Raw genomic sequence first — 27432 nt, forward strand, 5'->3', positions numbered from 1 at the left:
AAAATATAATTTAAACGTGAAGATATTAACATGAAATTATTCCACGATTGGTTTACCTGGCTTTGAACACCAAGTTGCTACTTTAGAAAGAACACTGCCATACCTTACCAACAGCTATACTCTGTTTACTCCATATTTGGCCTCCATAGTCAGGAAACCCATGTAAACACTTCCAACCCTAGGGAAGAGGGGTGGAAATGATGTCACAGCGTTCATCAGGCTTTGTAAAGAGAGTGGAAGTTGGAACACATTTTTACTGACTCAGGCCCAAAGTAAGAAGTAGTAATGAGAGAGATCACTCTTATAGTGCCAGGTTATCATCCAAAGATGAGTAAAAGAGAAAAAAGGAAAATAACAAAGTAAGACAGGAAGCAACCTAAATCGCAGAGTGTATTGCAAGCCCATTATAATGTCTTTACACTGGAAATGAAGGATTTTGGCATCAGATGGGGTATAAGTAATAACCAGAGGAAAAACCCTCATAAAACAAATTTGCTGAAGAAATAAGATAAAAACTGTGATTAAGTTAATGTAATAAAATTAAGTGTGTAAAGTGCTTTGAAATTATGGGATGAAAGAAGCCGTGTAACTGAAAAGTAGTATTTTTCTCTCTCCATAAATATGCCATATATTTCTGATTTCTGAAAGCACTTTACATCTGCATTTTATCTCTATAAACAGGAGAAAAGTGCAGTCTCTGAGGGTATGTCTACACTTCGAAATTAGGTCGAATTTATAGAAGTCGATTTTTTAGAAATCGGTTTTATGTATTTGAGTGTGTGTGTCCCCACAGAAAATGCTCTAAGTGCATTATGTGAATTAACTCGGCGGAGTGCTTCCACAGTACCGAGGCTAGAGTCGACTTCCAGAGTGTTGCACTGTGGGTAGCTATCCCACAGTTCCCGCAGTCTCCGCTGCCCATTGGAATTCTGGGTTGAGATCCCAATGCCTGATGGGGCTAAAACATTGTCACGGGTGGTTCTGGGTACATATTGTCAGGCCCCCATTCCCTCCCTCCCTCCACGAAAGCAAAGGCAGACAATCGTTTCATGCCATTTTTCCTGAGTTACCTGTGCAGACGCCATACCATGGCAAGCATGGAGCCCGCTGAGGTAACCGTCACCGTATGTCTCCTGGGTGCTGGCAGACGCGGTACTGCATTGCTACACAGTAGCAGCAACCCATTGCCTTGTGGCAGCAGACGGTGCAATAGGACTGGTAGCTGTCATCGTCATGTCCGAGGTGCTCCTGGCTACATCGGCCAGGAGCGCCTGGGCAGACATGGGCGCAGGGACTAAATTTGGAGTGACTTGATCAAGTCATTCCCTTTAGTCCTGCAGTCAGTCCTATTGAACTATCTTATGGTGAGCAGGCAGGCGATATGGATTGCTAGCAGTCGTATTGTACCATCTTCCGCCGAGCAGCCCTGAGATGTGGATGGCATGCAGTCCTTCTGCACCGTCTGCTGCCAGTCAAAGATGTAAAAGATAGATGGAGTGGATCAAAACAACAAATAGACCAGATTTGTTTTGTACTCATTTGCTTCCCGCCCTCCCCCATCTAGGGGACTCATTCCTCTAGGTCACACTGCAGTCACTCACAGGGAAGGTGCAGCGAGGTAAATCTAGCCATGTATCAATCAGCGGCCAGACTAACCTCCTTGTTCCAATAAGAACAATAACTTAGGTGCACCATTTCTTATTGGAACCCTCCGTGAAGTCCTGCCTGAAATACTCCTTGATGTAAAGACACCCCCTTTGTTGATTTTAGCTCCCTAAAGCCAACCCTATAAGCCGTGTCGTCAGTCGCCCCTCCCTCCATCAGAGCAATGGCAGACAATCGTTCCGCGCCTTTTTTCTGAGCGGACACCATACCAAGGCAAGCATGGAAGCTGCTCAGCTCACTTTGGCAATTAGGAGCACATTAAACACCACACGCTTTATCCAGCAGAATATGCAGCACCAGAACCTGGCAGAGCGATACCGGGCGAGGAGTCGACATCAGCGCCATCGTGTGAGTGATCAGGACATGGACACAGATTTCTCTGAAAGCATGGGCCCTGCCAATGCATGCATCATGGTGCTAATGGGGCAGGTTCATTCCCGATTCTGGGCTCGGGAAACAAGCACAGACTGGTGGGACCGCATAGTGTTCCAGGTCTGGGACGATTCCCAGTGGCTGCGAAACTTTTGCATGCGTAAGGGCACTTTCATGGAACTTTGTGACGTGCTTTCCCCTGCCCTGAACCGCATGAATACCAAGATGAGAGCAGCCCTCACAGTTGCGAAGCGAGTGGTGATAGCCCTGTGGAAGCTTGCAACGCCAGACAGCTACCGGTCAGTTGGGAATCAATTTGGAGTGGGCAAATCTACTGTGGGGGCTGCTGTGATGCAAGTAGCCCACGCAATCAAAGATCTGCTGATATCAAGGGTAGTGACCCTGGGAAATGTGCAGGTCATAGTAGATGGCTTTGCTGCAATGGGATTCCCTAACTGTGGTGGGGCCATAGACGGAATCCATATCCCTATCTTGGCACCGGAGCACCAAGCCAGCAACTACATAAACTGCAAGGGGTACTTTTCAATAGTGCTGCAAGCTCTGGTGGATCACAAGGGACGTTTCACCAACATCAACGTGGGATGGCCGGGAAAGGTACATGAGGCTCGCATCTTCAGGAACTCTGGTCTGTTTCAAAAGCTGCAGGAAGGGACTTTATTCCCAGACCAGAAAATAACTGTTGGGGATGTTGAAATGCCTATAGTTATCCTTGGGGACCCAGCCTACCCCTTAATGCCATGGCTCATGAAGCCGTACACAGGCAGCCTGGACAGTAGTCAACTACAGGCTAAGCAAGTGCAGAACGGTGGTAGAATGTGCATTTGGATGTTTAAAGGCACGCTGGCGCAGTTTACTGACTCGCTTAGACCTCAGCGAAACCAATATTCCCACTGTTATTACTGCTTGCTGTATGCTCCACAATATCTGTGAGAGTAAGGGGGAGACGTTTATGGTGGGGTGGGAGGTTGAGGCAAATCACCTGGCTGATGGTTACGCGCAGCCAGACACCAGGGCGGTTAGAAGAGCACAGGAGGGTGCGGTACGCATCAGAGCAGCTTTGAAAACCAGTTTCACGACTGGCCAGGCTACAGTGTGAAAGTTCTCTTTGTTTCTCCTTGATGAAACCCCCCGCCCCTTGATTCACTCTACTTCCCTATAAGCTAACCACTCTCCCCTCCACCCTTCAATCACCGCTTGCAGAGGCAATAAAGTCATTGTTGCTTCACATTCATGCATTCTTTATTCATTCATCACACAAATAGGGGGATGACTACCAAGGTAGCCCAGGAGGGGTGGTGGAGGAGGGAAGAAAAATGCCACACAGCACTTTAAGCACAGCACTTTAATAGTTTACAACTTTAAAATTTATTGAATGCCAGCCTTCTTTTTTTGGGGCAATCCTCTGTGGTGGAGTGGCTGTTTGGCCGGTGGCCCCCCCACCGTGTTCTTGGGCGTCTGAGTGTGGAGGCTATGGAACTTGGGGAGGAGGTTACACAGGGGCTGTAGTGGCAGTCTGTGCTCGAGCTGCCTTTGCTGCAGCTCAGCCATACACTGGAGCATACTGGTTTGATCCTCCAGCAGCCTCAGCATTGAATCCTGCCTCCTCTCATCACGCTGCCACCACATTTGAGCTTCAGCCCTGTCTTCAGCCCGCCACTTACTCTCTTCAGCCCGCCACCTCTCCTCCCGGTCATGTTGTGCTTTCCTGCACTCTGACATTATTTGGCTCCACGCATTCATCTGTGCTCTGTCAGTGTGGGAGGACAGCATGAGCTCAGAGAACATTTCATGAGTGCTTTTTTTTTTCTTTCTAATCTTCACTAGCCTCTGGGAAGGAGAAGATCCTGTCATTATTGAAACACATACAGCTGGTGGAGAAAAAAAAGGGATAGCGGTATTTAAAAAGACACATTTTATAAAACAGTGGCTACAGTCTTTCAGGGTAAACCTTGCTGTTAACATTACATACATAGCACATGTGCTTTCGTTACAAGGTCGCATTTTGCCTCCCCCCACCGCTTGGCTACCACCTCAACCCTCCCCCTCCCCGTGGCTAACAGCGGGGAACATTTCTGTTCAGCCACAGGCAAACAGCCCAGCAGGAACAGGCTCCTCTGAGTGTCCCCTGAAGAAAAGCACCCTATTTCAACCAGGTGACCATGAATGATATGTCACTCTCCTGAGGATAACACAGAGAGATAAAGAACGGATGTTGTTTGAACGCCAGCAAACATACACTGCATTGCTTTGTTGTACAATAATTCCCGAGCACGTGTTACTGGCCTGGAGTGGTAAAGTGTCCTACCATGAAGGATGCAATAAGGCTGCCCTCCCCAGAAACCTTTTGCAAAGGCTTTGGGAGTACATCCAGGAGAGCCACGAATGCAAGGGCAAATTAATCCTTTCACATGCTTGCTTTTAAACCATGTATAGTATTTTAAAAGGTACACTCACCGGAGGTCCCTTCTCTGCCTGCCGGGTCCGGGAGGCAGCCTTGGGTGGGTTCGGGGGGTACTGGCTCCAGGTCCAGGGTGAGAAACAGTTCCTGGCTGTCGGGAAAACCGGTTTCTCCGCTTGCTTGCTGTGAGCTATCTACAACCTCCTCCTCCTCATCATCATCTTCTTCATCCCCAAAACCTGCTTCCGTGTTGCCTCCATCTCCATTGAAGGAGTCAAACAATACGGCTGGGGTAGTGGTGGCTGAATCCCCTAAAATGGCATGCAGCTCATCATAGAAGCGGCATGTTTGGGGCTCTGACCCGGAGCAGCCGTTCCCCTCTCTGGTTTTCTGGTAGGCTTGCCTCAGTTCCTTAAGTTTCACACGGCACTGCTTCGGGTCCCTGTTATGGCCTCTGTCCTTCATGCCCTGGGAGATTTTGACAAAGGTTTTGGCATTTCGAAAACTGGAATGGAGTTCTGATTCCTCCCCATACGGATTCCTCTCCCCATACAGCGATCAGATCCCGTACCTCCTGTTCAATCCATGCTGGAGCTCTTTTGCAATTCTGGGACTCCATCACGATCACCTCTGCTGATGAGCTCTGCATGGTCACCTGCAGCTTGCCACGCTGGCCAAACAGGAAATGAGATTCAAAAGTTCGCAGTTCTTTTCCTGTCTACCTGGCCAGTGCATCTGAGTTGAGAGTGCTGTCCAGAGCGGTCACAATGGAGCACTCTGGGATAGCTCCCGGAGGCCAATACTGTCGAATTGTGTCCACAGTACCCCAAATTCGACCCGGCAAGGCCGATTTAAGCGCTAATCCACTTGTCAGGTGTGGAGTACGGAAATCAATTTTAAGAGCCCTTTAAGTCAAAATAAAGGGCTTCATCGTGTGGACGGGTGCAGGTTTACATCGATTTAATGCTGCTAAATTCAACCTAAAGTCCTAGTGTAGACCAGGGCTAAGAGAGGTAAGAGGAGCACTTGAAGTATCACTGCTTCAGTACCACACATTTCAAATTAAAGACATTGCTCAGTGGGCCGAGTAGAAGACTCAATTAGTGCGCTTTACCTAATGCTGTCTGTGCCTGCAATACTCTGCTGTTTAAAAGTATTGATTAAAAAATACTTAATTGACAACATGAAAAGTGACAGCAATTGGTTTTCAAATTTCTGGGGAAATGGAATAATGGAGAGTTCATATTATGCAAGCTCCTATTACTCCCCACCCCCTGTCTCGACTTTTCACATTTGCTGTCTGGTCACCCTAGCGACTGGGGCAGACAGAAGACAGAGAAATGTTGATCTTTTTCATTATTAAAAATTATGGCAGTTCATGAAGGTCACCTATTAAACAATTTGATCATTCCTGACCACTTCTCTCCTCTTGCATAGTAGCAAGAAATTTCTACTGCTCTTGTCTGATGAGCCAAATTGCAAGAGTTGTATGTTTCATCTACCTAGGTGCTTATCATTGACTTCAGTTGACATCCAACAGAAGTGAGGTGTCCAAAAGGACATCAAGCTTCAAAATTGAGCTAACAATTATAGAGTAGAGATGGGTGAGACAATATCTTTTAATAGACCACTGTCTCTCTCTCATATCCTGGGATCAACACAGCTACAACAACACTGCAAATAATTTGAGAGCAATCTGTTCTTGAGGAGGCATCTCTTAGAAGCCCTTTTCTCTTCCCACCTATATCACCACAGTCTGGCCTGGATTCAGCTTCAATAAGGTGTTTAGCCCAAGCACTGAAAAATGTGGAATACAGTGCTGTTTTCATTTGAGAGAATGAATATCTTGATCTAGGAATAGTCCATGAAATACTGCTAGCTTAAACCTGCCTCACCAGCTTCCCAGTCCCTCAGTTTTGCCTCACCAGTTCCTGCACTTCCTTGTCCTGCTCCTTTTCTTAATATTTATACTGATACCTTGTTTGCTGACGGTGCACACTGAGCACCATCAATGTGCTCAGCACTGTGTAAAAGCACACAACAAAACACAATCCCTCCATCAGGAAGGTTATTATCAGAAAAAAAGGAAATAAATGGCATTTAAACCCAAACATACCAGTCAACTATGGGCTAAAGACACTTTTCTTTGGTTTGTTTTACATACTGTGGTTAGTGTGTGGGGGGATGTCTCTTCTTTTTTCCCTCCTTTCTTCCACCAATTATGGGAACAAGAAACAGGTACATTGCCCACCTGCAAATGGTTTTAGGTATTTAATCCACTTCAGGGAATTTGGCATGGCTCTTTCTTTCCCCGCCAGAGAGACCTCAATGTTCACTATTCTGTGAGATTGAATAGTTTTAACCATCTGTTCTTGGGAAGTGTTTAAAGATAGTGGTGCACATCTTGCTCAGAAATACATGGCATCTAATAGTAAAGCCTATAGATTATGAAAATTACTATTGGTATAATTATTCATTAAAATGAGAGGACGATAGAACTACACAGCTTGATTGGATTAGTTTCAGAAAAGGTTCTTTTTATATGGTTTACTTTTGATGCATTTGTTGTGACTGGATTTGTTTTATTTGTCTGTGTATCTTCCTGGATGCTGTGATTAGTGAAACCTTTAAAATAAACAAATCAGTCTATTCACCCTCTCATAGTTCTGTAGGCCCACCCTCATTTCTGATCTGAAACACCCATACATTTGCAGCTGTTGTCCTTTCCTGATATGTTAATGTGAAAGTACAATCTATAAAGTAGTTTAACTTCAAAAAATGTCCTTGCATTCATGGTAGTGCCAACTCTTATTCTTCACAAGAGAGTAGCTGTCTATAATAATGAACTTTGCAATAGATTAGCAATGGTGAACTTTTTTGAATAGTTAATAGTACTTTTCTTCATTTCCTCTTTGTTTTCCACATTCTGTTTCCTCTTCATTACTATGACTCTCTCACTGGAAGCCAAACTTACTGCCCTACCAATGGCCTTGTTTCCCATGACACTGAATTATCTGTGGGAATGCATCATGTCACAGGTGTGTTGACTGGCTTTTCAATAGCCCCCTATACCTAAGAATAATAGGCGAGAGGGTGAAGTAAGGGTGGGTTCACAGTGAGAACAGAGTGAGAGAGAGTTTGGGTTCTAATAACAAGAAGAAAAGAGGAGGTGCCGGAACACTTTAGAAAAGGGAAATGATTTTGAGGAGGAGATGATCCGAAGGGGCAGCCACCTTCTGTCAAAAGTGGTCAAACATGTAATCCACTTCTACTTCCTAACCTTTCTTCTCCCCTGTGGTATGAGGCATGTTGTAGTGGAAATGATTGTGTGCCATTGTTCAACCATTTTATTGTCACACAGTATAATTAGAACTTCTGTTATTGATATAAAACTCTATAAATGTTACCATAAAACAAGCAAACAAACCTAAAGATAGTCAGTCTATTTTTACTTACAAAAAAATCGGAGGGACACCAGCAGGGTTAGCTCATATTAAATATACAGCTGTAAGTCCTCTCAATTGTATGTCAGTTTGTATTTAATACAATGCTGGTATCACAAGTACCCCATACGTTTTTTATTAAAAAAAAGTTGACCTTGGAACTTTCTCATCCAGTTTCCCTTTAGATAGTTTTTTTCCCATCTATGAATTAATGTGTTTGATACTGCCTGAACCTCCTTTATAATAGCCTAACCAGCCTCCTTCTACAGTCTTCCTCCCTTTGCACTTCCACTACTCCTGGAATGTGTCTCTGTGTGGTAAACCCTTATTGTCTTCTTACAATCTTCTATTGAAACTCACTGACTGGAGGGGTTATCAATGTTGACCCACCAAAGTTTTAACACTTGAGGTGTTAAAATTAATTAAACACTAACCACAGTATGTCACTGACTTAAAATAACAAGTTTTGGGGGGAAAATAATAATGGAAGTGGAGGGAGGAAATGGAGGGAGTTCTGAAAACTATATTTTAAAAAAAATCCTTAGCTAAGCATATCATTGGAATGAAGCCATAAGTCCAACAAAGTTGGCATTGCATCACACCATATAGTATAACGCAAGATGACAGAGGTAAACATCCATGATGCATCACAGCAACATACCCACTTATGAAATTTGAGGCAAAGCAAGTTCAGCGCACCATATCTCCCTGTGTGAAAGCTGTATCAGCCCATAGCTCTATTATAAGCCCCCAAGTGTTTTTTTCAACATAATACCCCTCAAAAGACTGGCATCTAATTACATTAAAATAACTATGCACTACCCTTAAACAGCCTGTTGCCTTGCGTAGATTTTTACTTACTCTCTACTTTTAAAATTTAATAAATATTTATTGTGTCCCTAACTTATTTCAAATCTCTCTTGGCATCACACAAGCAGCTGGCTCCAAAGCGGACATGATTTTTGTCAGTAGAACTTCTGTAAAAAGAGAGCAACCAACTTTCTCCTTAAGCAAGGGAGTATCAAACTGCTGGTCCTCAGGTAACGAAGTATTTTTTTCCCTAACAAGTTGCAAGGAATTGGGCCAGTAAAGGAAGAACAGGTCTCCAAACAATGGATACATGACTCCTAGTTCCAGCTCCCAACCTGAGATTTTGAATTGGATTGCAATGACAAAGTGGGAATTTTCTGTAATATTTTTATGAATCCAATGTGAGCCTCACTTTCCACTATATTTTGCATGGCTACCCAGTGAAGAAAAAGGACTAAGTTTGTGCTCAGGGCAGGCTAAGAAACCTAGGTGTGTGTGTATGGCCTAGTTATCTGAGCCTGAAGGGATTACTAAAAAGGACTGGCAGAGGCTGACCCCATATCAATGGAAAATCTGAGAAAACAATGAAACACCCAATCACCAAGACATTGACACCTAGCAACCAGAGGTGGATGAATTTCCCCAACTCTCAGCAGGGAGGTTGAGCAAAGACCCCAGCACAGGAACAAAGGACTGGAGAGGAGTGAGGTAGAGGATAAGCATTGGGTTCTAGAGGAAGCTGGGGGCTCTCTCACCTGGGAACTGACTAAGGAGGTGAGACTGGGAAAGACAGACAGAACCTGAAAATGGAGTTTTACTAAAGTTTGGCTGGGGCTCTGGGCTAACCAGAATGGCCTTTGAGTTAACCTTCATTTCTCTATGCTAGCCTAAGGATTTCCTATGCTGTGTTCCACTTGACTAATAGATCCTACTATTTTGAAAACTCTGCCTGAGTGTCACTTCAAATACTAGGTTAGGTCCACTAATTCTTGAAGAGTGTACAGGTCTCTACCAGGAGTCTGTCTCAGTTGGACTTGCCAAACAGAGCTCACGGTATGAGGCATGAGTGCTCAAGACCTATGTGTTCGGTCTCAGGAGGCAGTGAAGCCGAGTGGCCTTCCCTAAAGGAAGAGTGAGACGCCTTGGGGTTTGGTACATTGAAGAGGGTCCTCCAAGAGACTGTTCCAATGCTGGGGATGTAACACAAATCCTATTAATAAGTGACAACTGCCCATGACAACTCAATCTTTCAGATCAGAACAGTCACACCTGTTTCCCTTGCAGTAACCATCAAGCAAAACTGACATACCCAATAAGAAAAGGAGTACTTGTGGCACCTTAGAGACTAACCAATTTATTTGAGCATGAGCTTTCGTGAGCTACAGCTCACTTCATCGGATGCATACCGTGGAAACTGCAGAAGACATTATATACACAGAGACCATGAAACAATACCTCCTCCCACCCCACTCTCCTGCTGGTAATAGCTTATCTAAAGTGATCATCAAGTTGGGCCATTTCCACCACAAATCCAGGTTTTCTCACCCTCCACCCCCCCCCCCCAAACTCACTCTCCTGCTGGTAATAGCTTATCCAAAGTGACCACTCTCCCCACAATGTGATCACTTTAGATAAGCTATTACCAGCAGGAGAGTAGGGTGGGAGGAGGTATTGTTTCATGGTCTCTGTGTATATAATGTCTTCTGCAGTTTCCATGGTATGCATCCGATGAAGTGAGCTGTAGCTCACGAAAGCTCATGCTCAAATAAATTGGTTAGTCTCTAAGGTGCCACAAGTACTCCTTTTCTTTTTGCGAATACAGACTAACACGGCTGTTACTCTGATACCCAATAAGGTTTCCCATCCAAATATCAACATTCAAATATCTTATCAGTCAAGTAGAAGCCAAAAAGGCTGGGTTCTTAAACTTTTTTTTGTAATATGAACTACATCTTAATAGAAAGATTGTCTCATAATCCAACTCCCCTCCAAAATGAAATTGTGCAAAACCCCTTTCACTTCTATCCGGGACCGTCTTACATTCCTGTGGCAACTAAACCAATTGCTTACATGGATAAATAATTTTAGCTAAAACTGCTTTACCTTTTCTTCCTATAATGTGACTGTGATTTGCTAAGTGGAAACAAGGGGAATTACCATCAGTGGGCCATAGACCACAGTTTGAGAACTGCAGCAATAGAGAAGGCAGCGAAAGATAAGGAAGCACTGTCCACCCATACATGCAAAATAAAGTTACATGTAGAGAATTTCAGTACAGACAGCAGCAAATGGATAGATACAAGGCCTATCACTGGCTATATATTATGGGAAGGGAACTTAAGGAAGGTGGAAAATCAGCTAAAGGAAGAGACCCTAGCTACTCTGCACTCCAGGAGTGGCTTGATTATGTTTTGTTTTGTTTATTTTTAGAAAAATGTTTAATCTTCTTACATATTCTTATGAAAACTCCAAACCTTTAAACATCCTAACCAAGAAATGTGTGAGAAAACATTCATAATATGAGTTTTCAGTGCATGTAAAATGGAGCATTTTCATTATCAGCACTAACAACTTTAATTACAATTACTGTAATTCCCTCTTGGCAGACCTCTCCCTGGGGCTGCTCTGTCACTTGCAGCTGATTCAGAATATAGCAGTGCAACTGCTCACTCATTTGAGCTATTGTGATCATATTTTATGCCCGCCCTATGTTAGCTGTCTTTAAAATGGTGGATTGACTTTCACTTGGTAGTGCTGGCTCTTAAAGTTCTTAGCTTGGCTGCCTCAGTCTATATGCAAGACCTGCCCCTTGAGCATGCTACTGACAGTATTTGTGCTCATATTCCACCTGCTGTTTAAGGATCTCACCATCTTACTCCACATTTATGAAGCAACCTAAACTGTTCCCATATTCTAAAGATGTCCTATGAATCACCACTGTTCTCCCTATACTTATTGCCTTACCTTCCAAACTATTTCCCTTTTTTTTTTATTATTTATCTGGACCCCTTATTTGATTTATGTGTTGGTATTTTAAGAAGCTGGTATTCTATATTATATTATATTATATTTATATTTATGATTAAATTGTTTTCCTGCATACTTTTGGGAGGGTGTGTGATAAATATAAAGGGAAGGGTAACCACCTTTCTGTATACAGAACTATAAAATCCCTCCTGGCCAGAGGAAAAACCCTTTTACCTGTAAAGAGTTAAGAAGCTAAGATAACCTCCCTGGCACCTGACCAAAATGACCAATGAGGAGACAAGTTACTTTGAAAGCTGGAGAGGGGGGGAATGGGGGACAAAGGGTCTGTCTGTCTGTGTGATGCTTTTGCCCGGAACAGAAAAGGAATGGAGTCTTAGAACTTAGTAAGTAATCTAGCTAGATATGTGTTAGATTTCTGTTTTGTTTAAAGGGCTGGTAAATAAGTTGTGCTGAATGGGATGTATATTCCTGTTTTTGTGTCTTTTTGTAACTTAAGGTTTTGCCTAGAGGGAATCTCTATGTTTTGAATCTAATTACCCTGTAAGGTATTTACCATCCTGATTTTACAGAGGTGATTCTTTTACTTTTTCTTCAATTAAAATTCTTCTTTTAAGAACCTGATTGCTTTTTCATTGTTCTTAAGATCCAAAGGTTTGGGTCTGTGTTCACCTAATCAAATTGGTGAAGATTTTTATCAAGCCTTCTCCAGGAAAGGGAGTGTAGGGCTTGGGGCGATATTTTGGTGGGGGAGACGTCTCTAAGTGCTCTCTTTCCCTGTTCTTTGTTTAACATGTTTGGTGGTGGCAGCATAAGGTCCAAGGACAAAAGGTAAAAGTTTGTACCTTGGGGAAGTTTTAATCTAAGCTGGTAAGAACAAGCTTAGGGGGTCTTTCATGCAGGTCCCCACATCTGTACCCTAGAGTTCAGAGTGGGGAAGGAACCTTGACAGGCGACAAGAGAGGAACTGGGAACTATATAAATAATTCTTATTATTATAGTTAATTCATAAATTATTGCTTGAAAGAATGAAGCCACAAAGACCAAAAACTGTGACACCAACAACTGGGATTTTCTCTTATCTATCACCCAGAATATCTTCAATAAAAGAAAATAAAAAATGATCATGTTGCCTTATTTCTTATTATTATCTTATTATTATTATCATTATTTCTCTTATCACCCTCTTCTCCACTTTTCCTTCTGTGTATTTTTCTCCAACTTCTTTCACATCACCTACTTTGAACAAGTCTTTCTCCTCTGATTGCTTTTCCTTCATGTTCTTCTTTCTCTCTCACTCCATCCCTGACAAATTTCTTTTTCCCTCTCCCCTTTCTGATCATTCCCTCTCCAAAATCATTTCCTTTTCCTGAAGGGTACCATGGCCTTCTCTTTTTTTCTTCATGCTCGAATTCCCTCCCACTCTGTTCTCTCTGTGAATCCACCATACTTCCTCTTCACTAGTTTTCCTCTCTCCTACTAAGCCTTCCGCTTCTCTAAATCTGATTCTCCATTTCTCCCTAGCCCTGCCCCGCAAGAGTACTTTCCTTTATCCCACAAGATGTTGTCAGGCCTGCCTACCCAACATACTCCTGCCTCACCCATTACATCCTTGCTACCAATGGCATCTTGCCCTCACCCTTTCTTGTCTTCTCCCCAAATGTCCTCCTACCATCTGTCCCCCTTCTCTCTCTCCCTCCCTCCCAGTTATTAGCCTTGCGAAGATCCCTTATTCTCCTCAAGGCTGCTTTGTGATCCCACTGCCTTCTCCTCTTAGATCTGTCTATAGCAATGTGTCTCTTGCTGAAGAGAAAGTCAGTGCTAAAGATGAAGATGAGGAAGTAAGTGGGTACCTGGGGAAGGAGTGGGGGGATTCAGATCAGCCTTGCAGAGGATAAAGGGGCTCCTGCCAGCCTGAAAAGTAAGGAGATGGCATGAGGGTGAGGGCCGAGGTTCCATAGCAACTCTTCCACTAGGATCTTCCATCTACATGGATTAGGTCTTCTATGTACAGTAGTAGGCCCCTCCTATTGATTTCAATGGGACTATCCTAGGAACATCCTATCTCCATAAGGAAGCAGAATCTGACCAACAGTGTTTATCTTTTCACCTTAAAAAAGATGATGGCAGTTTAATTAAGTGACAAAATGTTGCCTAAGTGGACATTAATATAATCACAAGGAAGGCAGACATTCTTCCCATTGAAATATACCATGGGCATGATTTGAGTGTGAGAAATCATAAGGAATGTTTGTGCAACAAGTAGTTACTCCAACTAATAAACTCAATTCTCTGGGGCAGGCACATTACTGATGATACCAACTATTGTACAAGTGGTCAGATAAAGAGGCAAAAAAGAGCAGTGACAAGGATCACTGATCTATTCAAAATACAAGGACTGAGGGAATTATTGTTTGCCAGGAGGATGAAAACAATAAGGTAAGAAATGCTATGCTTCAAAGGACTATTTTTTTAAATTAAAAAAAGAGAAAAAACACTATAACGGGTCACTGTCTACTCAAGTGTTTGTATTGTAAAATGTTGTGCTGCTACCTTTCTAGTAGACAATACATTAACATGACAATAAGATATTCCATGTTGCAGCATAAGTTATGTGATATTACGGTGTTGATTTTGTATTTTTTTCCTTTGTTATTGTTTGTGATTATTAAACAAATGAATGTAAATCAACTAGCCATAACATTTCAAGTGTTAATGCATTATTAACAGTCCTACCTGTTGGCGGGATGATTCCAGGAGACATTAGACCTGGGACAGAGTGTGGCATGATATGAGAATTCTCTGGGGAGGTGACACTTTGAGTCCTCTTAGGAGGCCTTCCAGGTCTAGAACTGAAACAAACAAACAATTTTTTTTTTACAATTAAGCTGTTGTCTTACACATCATTTCAAAGTTGTTTCAAGTGGTAACATGGACTGTAAATAAATTTGTTTCAAGGACGGTTGCTTTTGCAGTTAGATGTAATAGACTTCCATCACTAATTAGATTACATGCTGAATTCATTTTCCTCATTGAAGATCAGCCGCTCTTGATGCATAATTCATAGCCTGCACCTCGTTACCTGCTTCTTCATATTAATATCTATACACAGTTTGAATTGCCTCGTTTGCATATGCTAAAGTTCTGCATGCAGCCTTCAGCACGAAAATTATGCACTAACTTGTAATAATTATTACAGTCAGCTTGCTATTGATTTATGAGACTTTTAAAAACCAAATATGTGTAGTACTTGTAATGAATGATATTTTAAGGTTCTTCAGGAAATTAAAAGGCAATGGCTGCCTAAGGAAATGTTCTGCTTGTTTGATTTAATACTACAGTTAGCTGGGAGGTGGAATGAAAGAGTGATTCAGACCTATAGCACATTTTTCGATGATATGTTTTATTACTTCGCACTGCTAGCCTGATATCTAGATGATAAATGACAATACATATCTAATGTGTGAAAAGGTCTTGCAATTTCTTTATTTTTTGTCATTTAAAAGATAAGTCAAGTTATCATTTAACCCTTATTCTATTTAAAGTGAAAATCACACTAAGTCACCTTACTTTAAATGTACTACAACAGAAAGGGCTCAGAATTATTTGTAGGACACTGTTGAGCAACTGTCATCATAGCAGCATACATATGCCCAGTGTGAATAAATAAAAGTTTAAATAAATAAATAAAAGGCTTCAAGTTTAAGCATTCCTTGTCCTTTGCTCATATAACTTTCCACCTCCAGTAACCTACAAATTAAACATGGACTACAATGAAAATATTTACTACCTACCCACATATGAATAGAATCATAGAATCATAGAATATCAGTGTTGGAAGGGACCTCAGGAAGTCATCTAGTCCAACCCCCTGCTCAAAAGCAGGACCCATCCCCAATTAAATCATCCCAGCCAGGGCTTTATATCTGCAACACGTGTCAACAAAGTGTGCATATGCCCATGTATAGACCAAACCATTATGCTCTTGTATATTCCTAGAGCTACCTACTTGGGGGTTATTTAGGGATGACTTCACAGAGCCAGGCAATCTATTTTTTTTTTACATTGAAGTCTTATTCTTGGCTATGCCCAACATAAGGGTGTCTCGTTTATTTCTGAAGGGGGGGAAGATGGTGACAATCAGCTGCTCAGCCCCGGCGGTCCTCGCATAGGCCAAAATACCATTGACTGTATTGGGATTGTTATCTATGCTGGGACTGCAGCAGGAAGCAGATAATAAAACATCTACTTTTCCTGTGACCATCAGATCATCCCTGGGTTTAGAAACATCCAATTTTTTTTTAACTTCTACAATCCATTTCTAATAAACTAATGACAATCAAAGTGCAGGACATTTCCTTGGAGTTTAATGACTCAGGGCCTTGGGCCATTAACCTTAACTGGTCATTAGTTCCTAAGTTACTGTCCTGAATTGAGGTCATTATTAATATTATAAACCAGGGAATTTTTTCTTTTTTTAAAGATAAACAAAAATTCTTATTTCCTCCTCTAATTGAAAAAGATCTACATGAGAACCAGATTGTTTTACAGTGATATCACAAAGAGGCATCACATCAGAAAATCAAAAATCCTCACTTTCTTTGGAATGTTCTATATGAGTGATAATAAAATAAACATGCCATGAAAACACCTGAAACTGATAAAAATCACACACAAAAACCATCTGACTTCAATGGAGTGTTTCTAAAATATTCCCCACAAAAAAAGCCCACTGTGTTAGCAAACTTTAATGGCTCAATTTAAATACCAGTGGCGACCCTCTCTTCTCAACTCACAGTGGTGAGCCTGGGTATTGCAGGAATCTGACATCAACATACAAGCCATAGCCTATGTGTTGCTTTACCAGACCATAATAGAACACATTATGTATGGAGTGTTAGCAGAGGTCTTCAGGCTCATTAAAATGTAAGAGATCACACCTGCAAAGACTCATTTTTTGGAGGTAGTGCTTACTCACAAAAGTAGCCTCAGCGAAGTCAGCAGGCTTGATTGTGCCACAGGCTGCAAGGCCTATGCAAGTGAATCAGGGGAAGTAAGAGCCTTATAACCCCATGTAAGCTACCCAGACCTTGGGGCTGGGCACACAGGGGAAACAGTGCTCTGCCCTTATGATTCCTTCCATATGCTGCTCCTGGAGCAGCACTTGAACATGCTGCACCATACAGAGGGGGTTGCCACAAAGTCATACACTAGCCCAACAGGGTAACTTTCTGGAGTAAGTGTTTGCTGGGTGAAGACCTATGTTTCCAATTCAAAACCCAAAGGGTGATGTTATTTAAATGCCAGTTCGGTGGGCTAGTTCTCTTTTTTTTCTGATAACATTTTTTTCCATGTAGAAACAACCATCTTGCACTTTTTTATCTATTTAAGAAATAGTTGCTAATTATGAAAATTCAGGTAAATAAATTTCAGACTCCTAAAATAATAAGTCTGGAAGACCTAATTTAGAGTCACTGCAGACTGTCTAGTACCCAATTAAAATGAGTACACCACTGATTGGATAAAGGAAGCATACACTGATTTCCCCAAATGACTGATTATGTAATAACAATTGTTTTAAGTTATTATTTATATTACACACTTGTTTCACTAACAAATTTCTAAACTACAATAATCCTGTTTTATATTTGCCACCAAGGTAGTTAATCCTTTATATTATGCGTATATATAATATGCACATAATGCCAAAATCTTGACTGTCTCTGTTTTTAAAGGGGCATAGGAATGCTTTTTGAGCTAAGATGGAGAAAAAGTACATATTCTTGTATCTTTCATTCCTACAGTTCAGCAAAAGTAAAAAAAAAACCTTATTTTGACATTTTAAAGTTTTTGTACCTCGCCAGAAACCTTGCATACTACTTTGTCGTTTATGATGAAATTTTTCTAGTTCTATTATAAAATCTTAAAAATAACTATGGCCTGACTCAAGAATGTACGCTGCTCTCTCCTGCAGAGCTAACCAAAATTAACTGCTCTCAGGGCCAGATGTCTGTATACAGGGTCATAGTTCCACTTCCTAATTGGTATAGCCATCCCTGGCAGAGGGGCTTGGTCCACAAATAGATTGTCCTTCTTTAATCCATTCTTTCCCCCAAACTAAGCATAGCTCATGTTGCAATGAAGCAGCCATGAAGCAGGTAGTTTTCAATTATGAAAAGGAGAAAAAATACAGGGGAAGAAATCATACTTGGGAGGTGACAAATGACAAATGCTTGAGGAGAGTATGCACCCACGGCTCAGTCTGCCTCCTCTCAAACTGGAAAAGTAACAAGGTAAAAATAGAGAATAATATTTTTTTTATTATTATTCTTTAAAACTTTCACAAAGAACATGTCAGAATGTCCTGTTACACCCTTAGCTGGTTTATATCATTGTAGCACCATCAATTTCAAAGCAGCTTGGCTAGTCTTGGCCTATGCAGCTTGGCCAATTCAGCTGAAAATCTTGCCCTATGGGCAAAGAGCAGGTATATAATTTAAATGAACCATGTTTGGCAGAAGTGCATCTCCAGACACTCCTTGTTCAGCCAGACCTTCATGTATAGGTGCACTACAATCAAAGGAAAGAATCTGGTCCAAACTCAGGTCCCTTTGCAAGGGGACACCAGAAGAAATTATCTCCTTAAATACATTTTGCATTCAATAAGCCCTTTCCTGCCACATTTAGAATACGTCTTTCAAGACTTTAGAGCTCAATTGCTCCTTCTTTCTCCTCTAGCTTCACAGTATACCAGTGTCACTTATTAACAGCAGCAGTAATGGATTAACCAATTTTGCTCCTCTCATTCATGCTCTGGAATGCAGCAGTGTCATTTTAAGTGCTAACATTCTCAGTGAGGAGACACCAGGTATGCAAAACAGCAGGGGATCACAATCACACCCTAAGTGCTTGTTGTATTAGGCAGCACTGTAATGGTTAAAAATCTGGTGTGGTAGGAAGATATCTTGCTAGGGCGGTTAGGGGAGACTGGATAGGGCAAAGGAATGATACTGGCATATGGAGTCTTTTACCTCAAGGCAATTGGTTGAATCCAGTATAGGTGATCAGTTATCAAAAGTTATTACAGTCTATTGACTAGCTGGTGTGCTATGTGAAATGCGTCAGATGTCTCTGCCCAGCTCCCAAAGAATAAATACCTGCATTACGAAAAGCACTACCAACATTGGTACTAACAAAAAATCTTCCTGGTCTCAGCAGAGAGATCAATAACTGAATGGCACTGAGAATCTCCCACTATTAGAAGCGGTCCTTCCTTCCTGGGACACCTTGCACTGCTGCTGCCAGTGCTGTACCCGCACCTCTCATGAACACTATAATGATGCATCAGCTTGCAAATGAAAGGCTAAAACAAAGCAAAATGCCAAAGGATTGACCAAACCACCATGTAACTTCATTCCTCAGTTTTGAAAAAGCCTGATTTATAAGGTTACCATCCTTCAGAATATTTCAAATGTATTGCACTATAGTATTAAAGGGAAAAGACAAAATATTCTGATGTTCATTCACGCCAGTTCAAGTTTTCCACTTAGACACGTACCCTCAACTTTAGTTAACTGAAAGCATGTCCAAGAACATAGAAGCAAGAATGTAATCCTGAGATTAGATAAATTTCTATTTTAGCAGTTAGTAAAACAAACATTACTTTGTGTTCTATTTACTTACAGCAGTAGTATAAAACAATAAAAGTCTCAGGGCAATTACTTTAAATTTATTTTTCTTCCCATAGTTATGCAGAAAACCTTCTCACGCATAATTACTGTTGAACTTCTCATGATGTATTAGAAAGATTTATCGAGACAGCAAACAATGCTGATAAAAAATAAAGTACAGAGGTGCATTTTAAAATCTTCACAAGGGAAAAAGAAACAAACCAATGATCTTTGAAAGGGAGAGACTGTGCCATAAAAGTGGTTCCAGAAAGTGAAAGGACAATAGTATTCTACAGACTTAAAATATATATTTCTTCTATTTTTAAAACTAAATTACTGAGAAATGAATCTTTGGCATAGTGGGCAGTACCAGTTTATTAATGCTACAAATAATTAGACAGAATGGAATAAGATACTCTGCATGCGATAGCCTATCCAAAGGACACTCATAGCACTAATAAATCAGCTGTTTGGTTCTAGGCACATTACATTTCTTTGGTGGTTATAGCAGACCACATTAGGCTGTTTCCCTTGCTGCAAACCCCTATGCAAATATCATGGTTTCCCCTAAACTTGCCACATATCGTACCAAACTTGTTCTTGGAAATATTTGGAAAACCCTAGGCAGAATATTATTATTTGTATTACTGTAACACCTAAAGGCCCCAGTTCAAGTCGGGCGCCCCACTACAAACACACAGTAAGAAGTAGCCTCTTCCCTGAAGACCTTGCTATCTAAATACACAAGTCAAAGGGTGAGAGAGGAAAGAGAATCACACTTGTGAAGTGTTTCAGAGTAACAGCCGTGTTAGTCTGTATTCGCAAAAAGAAAAGAAGTACTTGTGGCACCTTAGAGACTAACCAATTTATTTGAGCATGAGCTTTTGTGAGCTACAACTCACTTCATCGGATGCATACCGTGGAAACTGCAGAAGACATTATATACACAGAGACCATGAAACAATACCTCCAGTTCAGTGAGAGAGTTGGAACTAGAACTCATGTCTTATGACACCCAGCCCTATGCATTAGACCAGACTGCCCCTCAAACACAGTGGCCACCATTAAAAAGTCAACATTTTTCCAAACAGTTACCACAAAAATAGTACATTTTTGTCCAAAACATGACAGGAAATAATTGCAGTATCTCATAGACTGCAGTGTGTCACCATTAACAAATATTGTTTTCTTTATGGCAACCAGAGTGACTGGATGTCTACAGTAACAAATAGGGCTGCTATTTGGCTGAGACAATTAGGGTGGGATTGGTGGAAGCCATGATGTTTATAATTTTGCCTCTTGCATGTAGCTGTGATATTAAAGGTACAGGATTTGGGGGAGATTACTCAAACATTATGGTTCTCCTAATAGATAACAACTAACATGCAAGCCACCCCGTTTTTAATCTATATCATAAATGATAGTTACAAACAGTTAATTGTTTGGTCGTAAGATTGTGATGTCACAGCTGACTTGGCCAATAGCTCACTACTGCATCTTCATTCCATTGGTTGAAATGCTACAACAGTTGTGCTGGGCTGAGGGAAGTCCTGGCCTCTGCTTCCCGCAGCCCCCATTGGCCTGGAGCGACGAACCGCGGCCAGTGGGAGCTGCGATCGGCTGAACCTGTGGACGCGGCAGCTAAACAAACCGGCCCAGCCTGCCAGGGGGCTTACCCTGTCAGGGTGCTTGCCAAAGATTGTTGATCCCTGCTCTAGAGGGAGATGTAACAGATATTGCAACCCCATGCAGTATCTTGGGGGTTCATTGTTTTAAATGAATGGATGATGTATGTTTGTGTTCTATTCAGTGAGGAAGGGCTACCGCAGCTCCTCTAGGAACTTAGAACAGTGGGTGGAGATACCACCTGCTTGGGAGTTCAAACTGGATTCTCCAGAGGCCAACTAAACACAGAAAGGACTTTGGAATAAATAGCTTGACTTAAAACTGACTCAGGGCCTTCTTATTGGTCCAGCAAACAGACAGACTCTTCAGACCAGGGTCCCCAATCCTTGAGGAAGGATTGGACGGACTAACACCTACCAGGTTCTGAGGTTGGAGTTGGAGTGACCTCTGGTAAGCTTTTTAGCATGTGTGCAGGTTCTTTTCTCTGTAATGTTTTCACCTTAAGAATAAACGTGATTGCTTAGAATGAACTGTGTGGTAACTTGTAACTGTTGACAATTACTCTGTTCATGGCATCTGGAGAGCAAGCAGTGCTTAATTTGTGCCAGGGTTTACCAGGGCTGAACCCTAGCACCTCTAGACTTGGCAGTTCATAGCCTCTGCACCTCTGGGCTTGCTGTATCAGTTATGAATGGAAAAATATTGTGTGAGCACCAACACCTAATTGCTTGAGTCCCGGCACCTCTTTTATTATAGATAAAGCACTGAGAGCAAGCCAAGAACAGGTGCTGATCCGTCTAGGCAATCTGGCTTGCTGGGAATATCACAGCGTAAATCTGGGAGCTGCACGGCTTAACGCTGTCAGGAGGCAGGGAGACATGGGTCTCTTCCCAAAAGAGGTGATTCCTGAGGAGTTTAGAGTGGTTGTCCTTGACAGATCACAAGCATGGCATATAGGTGCTGTGACAGAAGAGGGTGGCAGAAATGAAGCCATGCAAAAGTGGGAATTGGGTGCTTCTGCAATGAAGAACTGAGAAGGCATAAAATTAGGGAAAAGGAACACAAACAAAAGAGGATGGGAAAGGGAGATAAACAAAGGGTTAAAATAGTTGTGCTCCTAATGGTGAGCATATTTTCTCATTGAGCAATACTAAAATGTCCATAAGATATTCAAATAATAAATAATCAGATTAACTAAAAATTAAATTAGTACATAACGACCATATTCTACCCTTCATCTTTGTGCTTACCTCCCATTGACATCAGTGGAGGTTCCACAATAGATGAGGGCAATATGTAATCCGGCACAGAATGTGCGTGATACCTCAGTATAAGAGTTTCAGCATAAATCCAGATATTGACAATATCTGAACTTGAAAACTTCAGAACAGATAGTTAAATACTAATTATTAGTTTTCCCCTCATTACAACTTTCTTCAGTTTTATCGAAACAGAAGGAATCATTTCAGTTACATGATTTTACCAATAAAATTGGGTACAAAGATACTTAAACATGTTCTTATTTGTTGCTGATTAATTATTGAATATATTAATACACTTTTTACTCATTCACTTTACCAGTTACCATTACCATGAGTTACCATTTTGTTCTTGCCTTTTTTTATTATTTTTTTAAGTATCTTTGTACCCAATTTTATTGGTAAAATCATCATTGGTAAAATGGTAACTCATGGTAATGGTAACTGGTAAAGTGAATGAGTAAAAAGTGTATTAATATATTCAATAATTAATCAGCAACAAATAAGAACATGTTTATGTTCAATGTCTGTCACAAAATATTGCATTTTGCCAGTTGTGTCACCTGACAAGCAGTGACATGACATAAACCTCCAAGGACAGTGTTACAGTTCTTCACAATAGCATGACCGTATTATACAAATCTGAAAAATATATATTTGTTTTGTGAAGTATTGATTTCATTGATAGTCTCATATGAATCATTCTGCTTAAAGACTTGATTTCCATAATTTGCCCTTTAAAAAACTATGCTTAAAATAAAAGATTTTATTCTTGCTTCTGCCAGAGAATGTGGCTAATGTTCTTGGATTTTTGTTTGATTGTTTTTTTGCCATCTGCATTGAACTGTTCATACATTTGCAAAAATTCACTAGTTTGTGAACACAAATCAGAAAATTGCATGTGTAAATAGCCCATAAGATTCATAAAAGAGAACTAAGCCATTTCCCTGCACAATTATCCATTTTGTACAAGCACACACAATTAAAGTGCATATTTTATAGGGAATTTTTGTTTGGAAAGTTTAGAAAATCCATTTTTATCAGTATATCTGAAAAAATTATCAGATCTCAGCACTCAGTTCTGAGACCCTCTTAAAACACACACACACACACACACACACACACACACAGAGAAGAAGAATTTGTTGATAAACTCCACTGTGGATCTCAAACTCATTATTCATTATCTACTATATTCAAATAAAGTTACATAGCAAATACATTTCACTTCATATTTGCGTGGTAACCAAATTACTACCTGGGATAGGCAAATATTCCTATTATTCTCGGTAGGTGTTTTGTGAGGATATTCTGGCCTTGCTGCTGGTTTGCTAATAATATTCCACTCCTATTCACAACAGTTGATAATGAAGCTCCACCATGTATGTGTATCCACTGTAGTACTCTAATTAATTCATCATTTAATTGGCCACACTCTTCACATGAAAAGCTGAAACAAGTGAACTGTCACCTATTTAATGAAGCTGCCTATATCTTAAACCTTTATTCCTTAAAAAAAAAAAAATGTGTACTCAAAAGATTATATTTTGGCTTCTGCCAGAGATTGTGGTTAATGTTCACTGCCCTTTAGGTTTTTTTTAATATTATTATTATTAATCTGAAACCCTCACTCATTCACTATATACTGCAAAGAGTAGTCCGAGTCACCCAAATAGAAAATCAACTTTAATGCTATATTTTCTTAAAGTAATTCTATTTATTATAACTGTGAGATTCACAATGGTGACAGCCATAGTATCAGACTCTCCACTGCTCTGTGCAGATGCACGTAATTACTGGCACCCCCTGGTTGCAGATGTCCAGTGCAGGTACTTGTTCCATAGAGGTCCAGTACCATGAGAAACCAGAACTGTAAGAGGACTTAGGAGAAAGCATCCCTGAAGAAGCTGGGGAATGGGATTGGGGATTCTAATGCCTGGCATAGCACTCCCCTGCCCTTAGCCCTCAGATGGCGGGACTGTGGCATCCCAGAAATGGTGTGGAGGGGTGAGGGGCTTGAGAGCAGCCCTCAACCAGGTGATAATGATTCAGAAAGGAATTATGACTGGCACTGTACAAGTTATTGCTGGATAGTTCCTGGATGAGTTCATAAACCTGTGGCATAATTAACCTACATCCCTTGCATCTTGTCTTTCTTCCCGTGTGTCCAGGACAAAAACACCTATGAATCTCATTCAAGTCACTAGTAGTTTGGAGGTATGTCTACATTGCAATAAAACACCCACAACTGGCCTGTGTCAGCTGACTCAGGCTTGCAGGGCTGGGCTGCAGGACCACAAAATTACAGTGTAGACCAGGGATCAGCAACCTTTGGCATGCGGCCGGTCAGGGAAATCCGCTGGCGGTCCGGGACAGTTTGTTTACCTGCAGCGTCCGCAGGTTCAGCCGATCGCAGCTCCCACTGGCCGCAGTTCACTGTTCCAGGCCAATGGCGGCTTTGGGAAGCAGCGTGAGCGGAGGGATGTGCTGGCCTCCGCTTCCCACAGCCCCCATTGGCCTGGAACAGTGAACCGTGGCCAGTGGGAGCTGCGATCAGCCGAACCTGTGGACGCTGCAGGTAAACAAACCATCCCAGCCCACCAGTAGATTTCCCTGACAGGCCATGTGCCAAGGTTACCGATCCCTGGTGTAGACATTCAGGCTCAAGCTGGAGCCAGGGCTCTGGGACCCACAAGATGATAGACCTTGCCTCAAACAGCTTACCTGCTAAAACCATCATTTAGAGTCACATTGTAATATTCACATTAGGTACTAGCTTAATCCACAAATAATTGCACTGAAGTCAATGGGTTCATTAATGGAATATGGTTCTATTCACGGTGAGTAAGGCTATCACAAACTAAAAGCAAGCGAGAATGCACATTGTTAGTTTCATCTGCTTTGCTTAGACTGTAAACTCTTCAGAGTAGAAACCATCTTTTTGTTGTGTGTTTGTACAATGGGGTGCTGAACACTGACTGGGGCTCCTACCAAAATACCTATAATAAGTCTGTTTCCTTTGAATGATTTAGAATTATTTTTTGCAGAGAGGAGTAGGGTTTATAGGGCTTTTGGAAGAAGTGGGTTTTGGGAAGGGGATTTACAGAGGAGAGGTTAAGGGTATGGCAGAGTGACTGGAGAGATGGATTCCAGATAAAGAAGGAAAATGGTTGTAAGGCTGGGGAACAGAGCTGGCAATGGAATTGCCAGAAGTAAGCAAGAGGGATGAAGATGCGAAAGTTTTCAAGGAATGTCAGATTTTGGAGTTGGCCATGCTGAGCTTTAGCTCTCAACGGGACACCATCCAAGGTGAGCTGTTGTCAAAGAGGTACAATTCTGAACAGAGTGTGAGTACCCAAGAAAGTACAGCTAGATCTTTGAGACATCAGGACAGAAGCAATATATTAAATAGTGCAACAAAATGAGGCTCCCCAGAGATAGAGTGGAGAATTAGAGGGGGACAAGATTGAGACCAACGGACACCAAGACTGTTGGAAAACTGAAAAATAAGTTACAAATCTCTCTTCACATTCTCCATCTTCCCCTCATTGCCCTCACTGAGAGCATTCATAAACCCATTCTGCTGCTTTGCATACAAATTATGAATACATCACACATGGAACAAACAATGATTATGGTGGGAAAGGTTGGAAACAGTTTAAATAGACAGCTAAGCAGACAAAGAGATGTGTTTCACTGTAGTTGCTTCTGATTTACACTTATGTGAGATGAGAATTAAGACCTTAATCTACACACATTTTAAGACACGCTGGAAGATTAATTTAAGAATGTTTTTTGTTGGAGAAAGACTACCCACATTTAACTGAAAAGAAGGTTAGGCAAAAAGTTACTTCTGGAATAGGATACAGTGTCTATCATTCTAATATACATATAAAAAGACTCACAAATAGCTGAATAAATAAACCTTAAAATCAAAACTATCTAAATTCATAATACATTTACAAGTATGTAGCATGGCCCAAATCTTCATGCCAATGACCAGCCTGAATAGGTGAGCTGGATGCTGGGGGAAGGTAAGGGAAGAAGAAGCCAACTGATTGAAGCAACCATCAATTTCCTTTGGATGAAGGGCCAGAAAATCCATGCAGCAAAGGATCTGGGTGACCATCCTCTATTCTGCCTCTCCTCAAAATTTTCCTGTCTGTGCACAATTTGCATAACCCAGGGAGAACCCCTTTTCATTGCAGATCCACACTTTTTCGGATGCAGAGAACCCTCTGCAGCTACAGAAATGGGAGTAGAGATTTAGGGGATTTGATAGCTGCTTTCAACTACCTGAAAGGGGATTCCAAAGAGGACGGATCTAGACTGTTCTCAGTGGTGGCAGATGACAGAACGAGGAGTAATGGTCTCAAGTTGCAGTGGGTCAGGTTTAGGTTGGATATTAGGAAAAAAAATTTCACTAGGAGAGTGGTGAAGCACTGGAATGGGTTACCTAGTGGAATCTCCTTCCTTTGAAGTTTTTAAGGTCAGGCTTTACAAAGCCCTGGCTGGGATGATTTAGTTGGGGATTGGTCCTGCTTTGAGCAGGGGGTTGAACTAGTTGACCTCCTGAGGTCCCTTCCAACCCTGATATTCTATGATGCTATGATTCTATATGGGAAATGCAGAATTTTAATCCAGCATATGCCAGACATTGAAAAGAATGATAAAACTGTAAGAAAATTGAATTTAGAAACAGATTCACCTAAAGATAAGGGTAAAAATGTTCACTTTCATTGTACTTAATGTATTAAATTATAATATTATCTTGCTACAGAGTTAGTTGTTGTGTGAAATATAAAAGCTCATATTTGTATTCAACTATCTTTGCCAAAACTGTTCAGTCAGTGATTGCAGCCATAACATTCCCAAATTTGCTGACATCTGTTAACACAGCCAATGCTCAAATCTGTCCCAAAACTATTCTATAAAAAGTTTTCCCTAGCAGAAATACATCTGCTGCCAGAGTGTTATTTCAGGGCACCACTGAGGAGATAACCAGTCATTTGTGTCAAGAGTGGTACAAATAATATGGTTTTGGATAACAGAGCTGATAAATGGTACTCTCCCCAGTAACTTTTTTTTATTTATATTTATTTGCACTTCAGATAGTTCCCATTTTGTGACGATGCACATAGAAGGATTGAATAGGAAATTATAAAAAATGCATCAGGACTCAT

General features: G+C 41.3%; 1 protein-coding gene across 9 annotated transcripts in view; it reads right to left on the reverse strand.

Moving 5' to 3' along the window:
* The window catches only part of DACH1 (dachshund family transcription factor 1), a 462414-nt gene that overhangs the window by 270328 nt on the left and 164654 nt on the right, over positions 1–27432 (reverse strand). For all 9 annotated transcript variants that reach the window (XM_084613154.1, XM_084613156.1, XM_084613162.1 and 6 more), the window contains exon 2: positions 14431–14546. In XM_084613154.1, the coding sequence (XP_084469280.1) occupies positions 14431–14546 (116 nt within the window). The remainder of the gene's footprint in view (positions 1–14430; positions 14547–27432) is intronic.

Source organism: Lepidochelys olivacea (assembly GCF_965140295.1).
Source record: "Lepidochelys olivacea isolate rLepOli2 genome assembly, chromosome: 1".
NCBI classification, from domain to species: domain Eukaryota; kingdom Metazoa; phylum Chordata; order Testudines; family Cheloniidae; genus Lepidochelys; species Lepidochelys olivacea.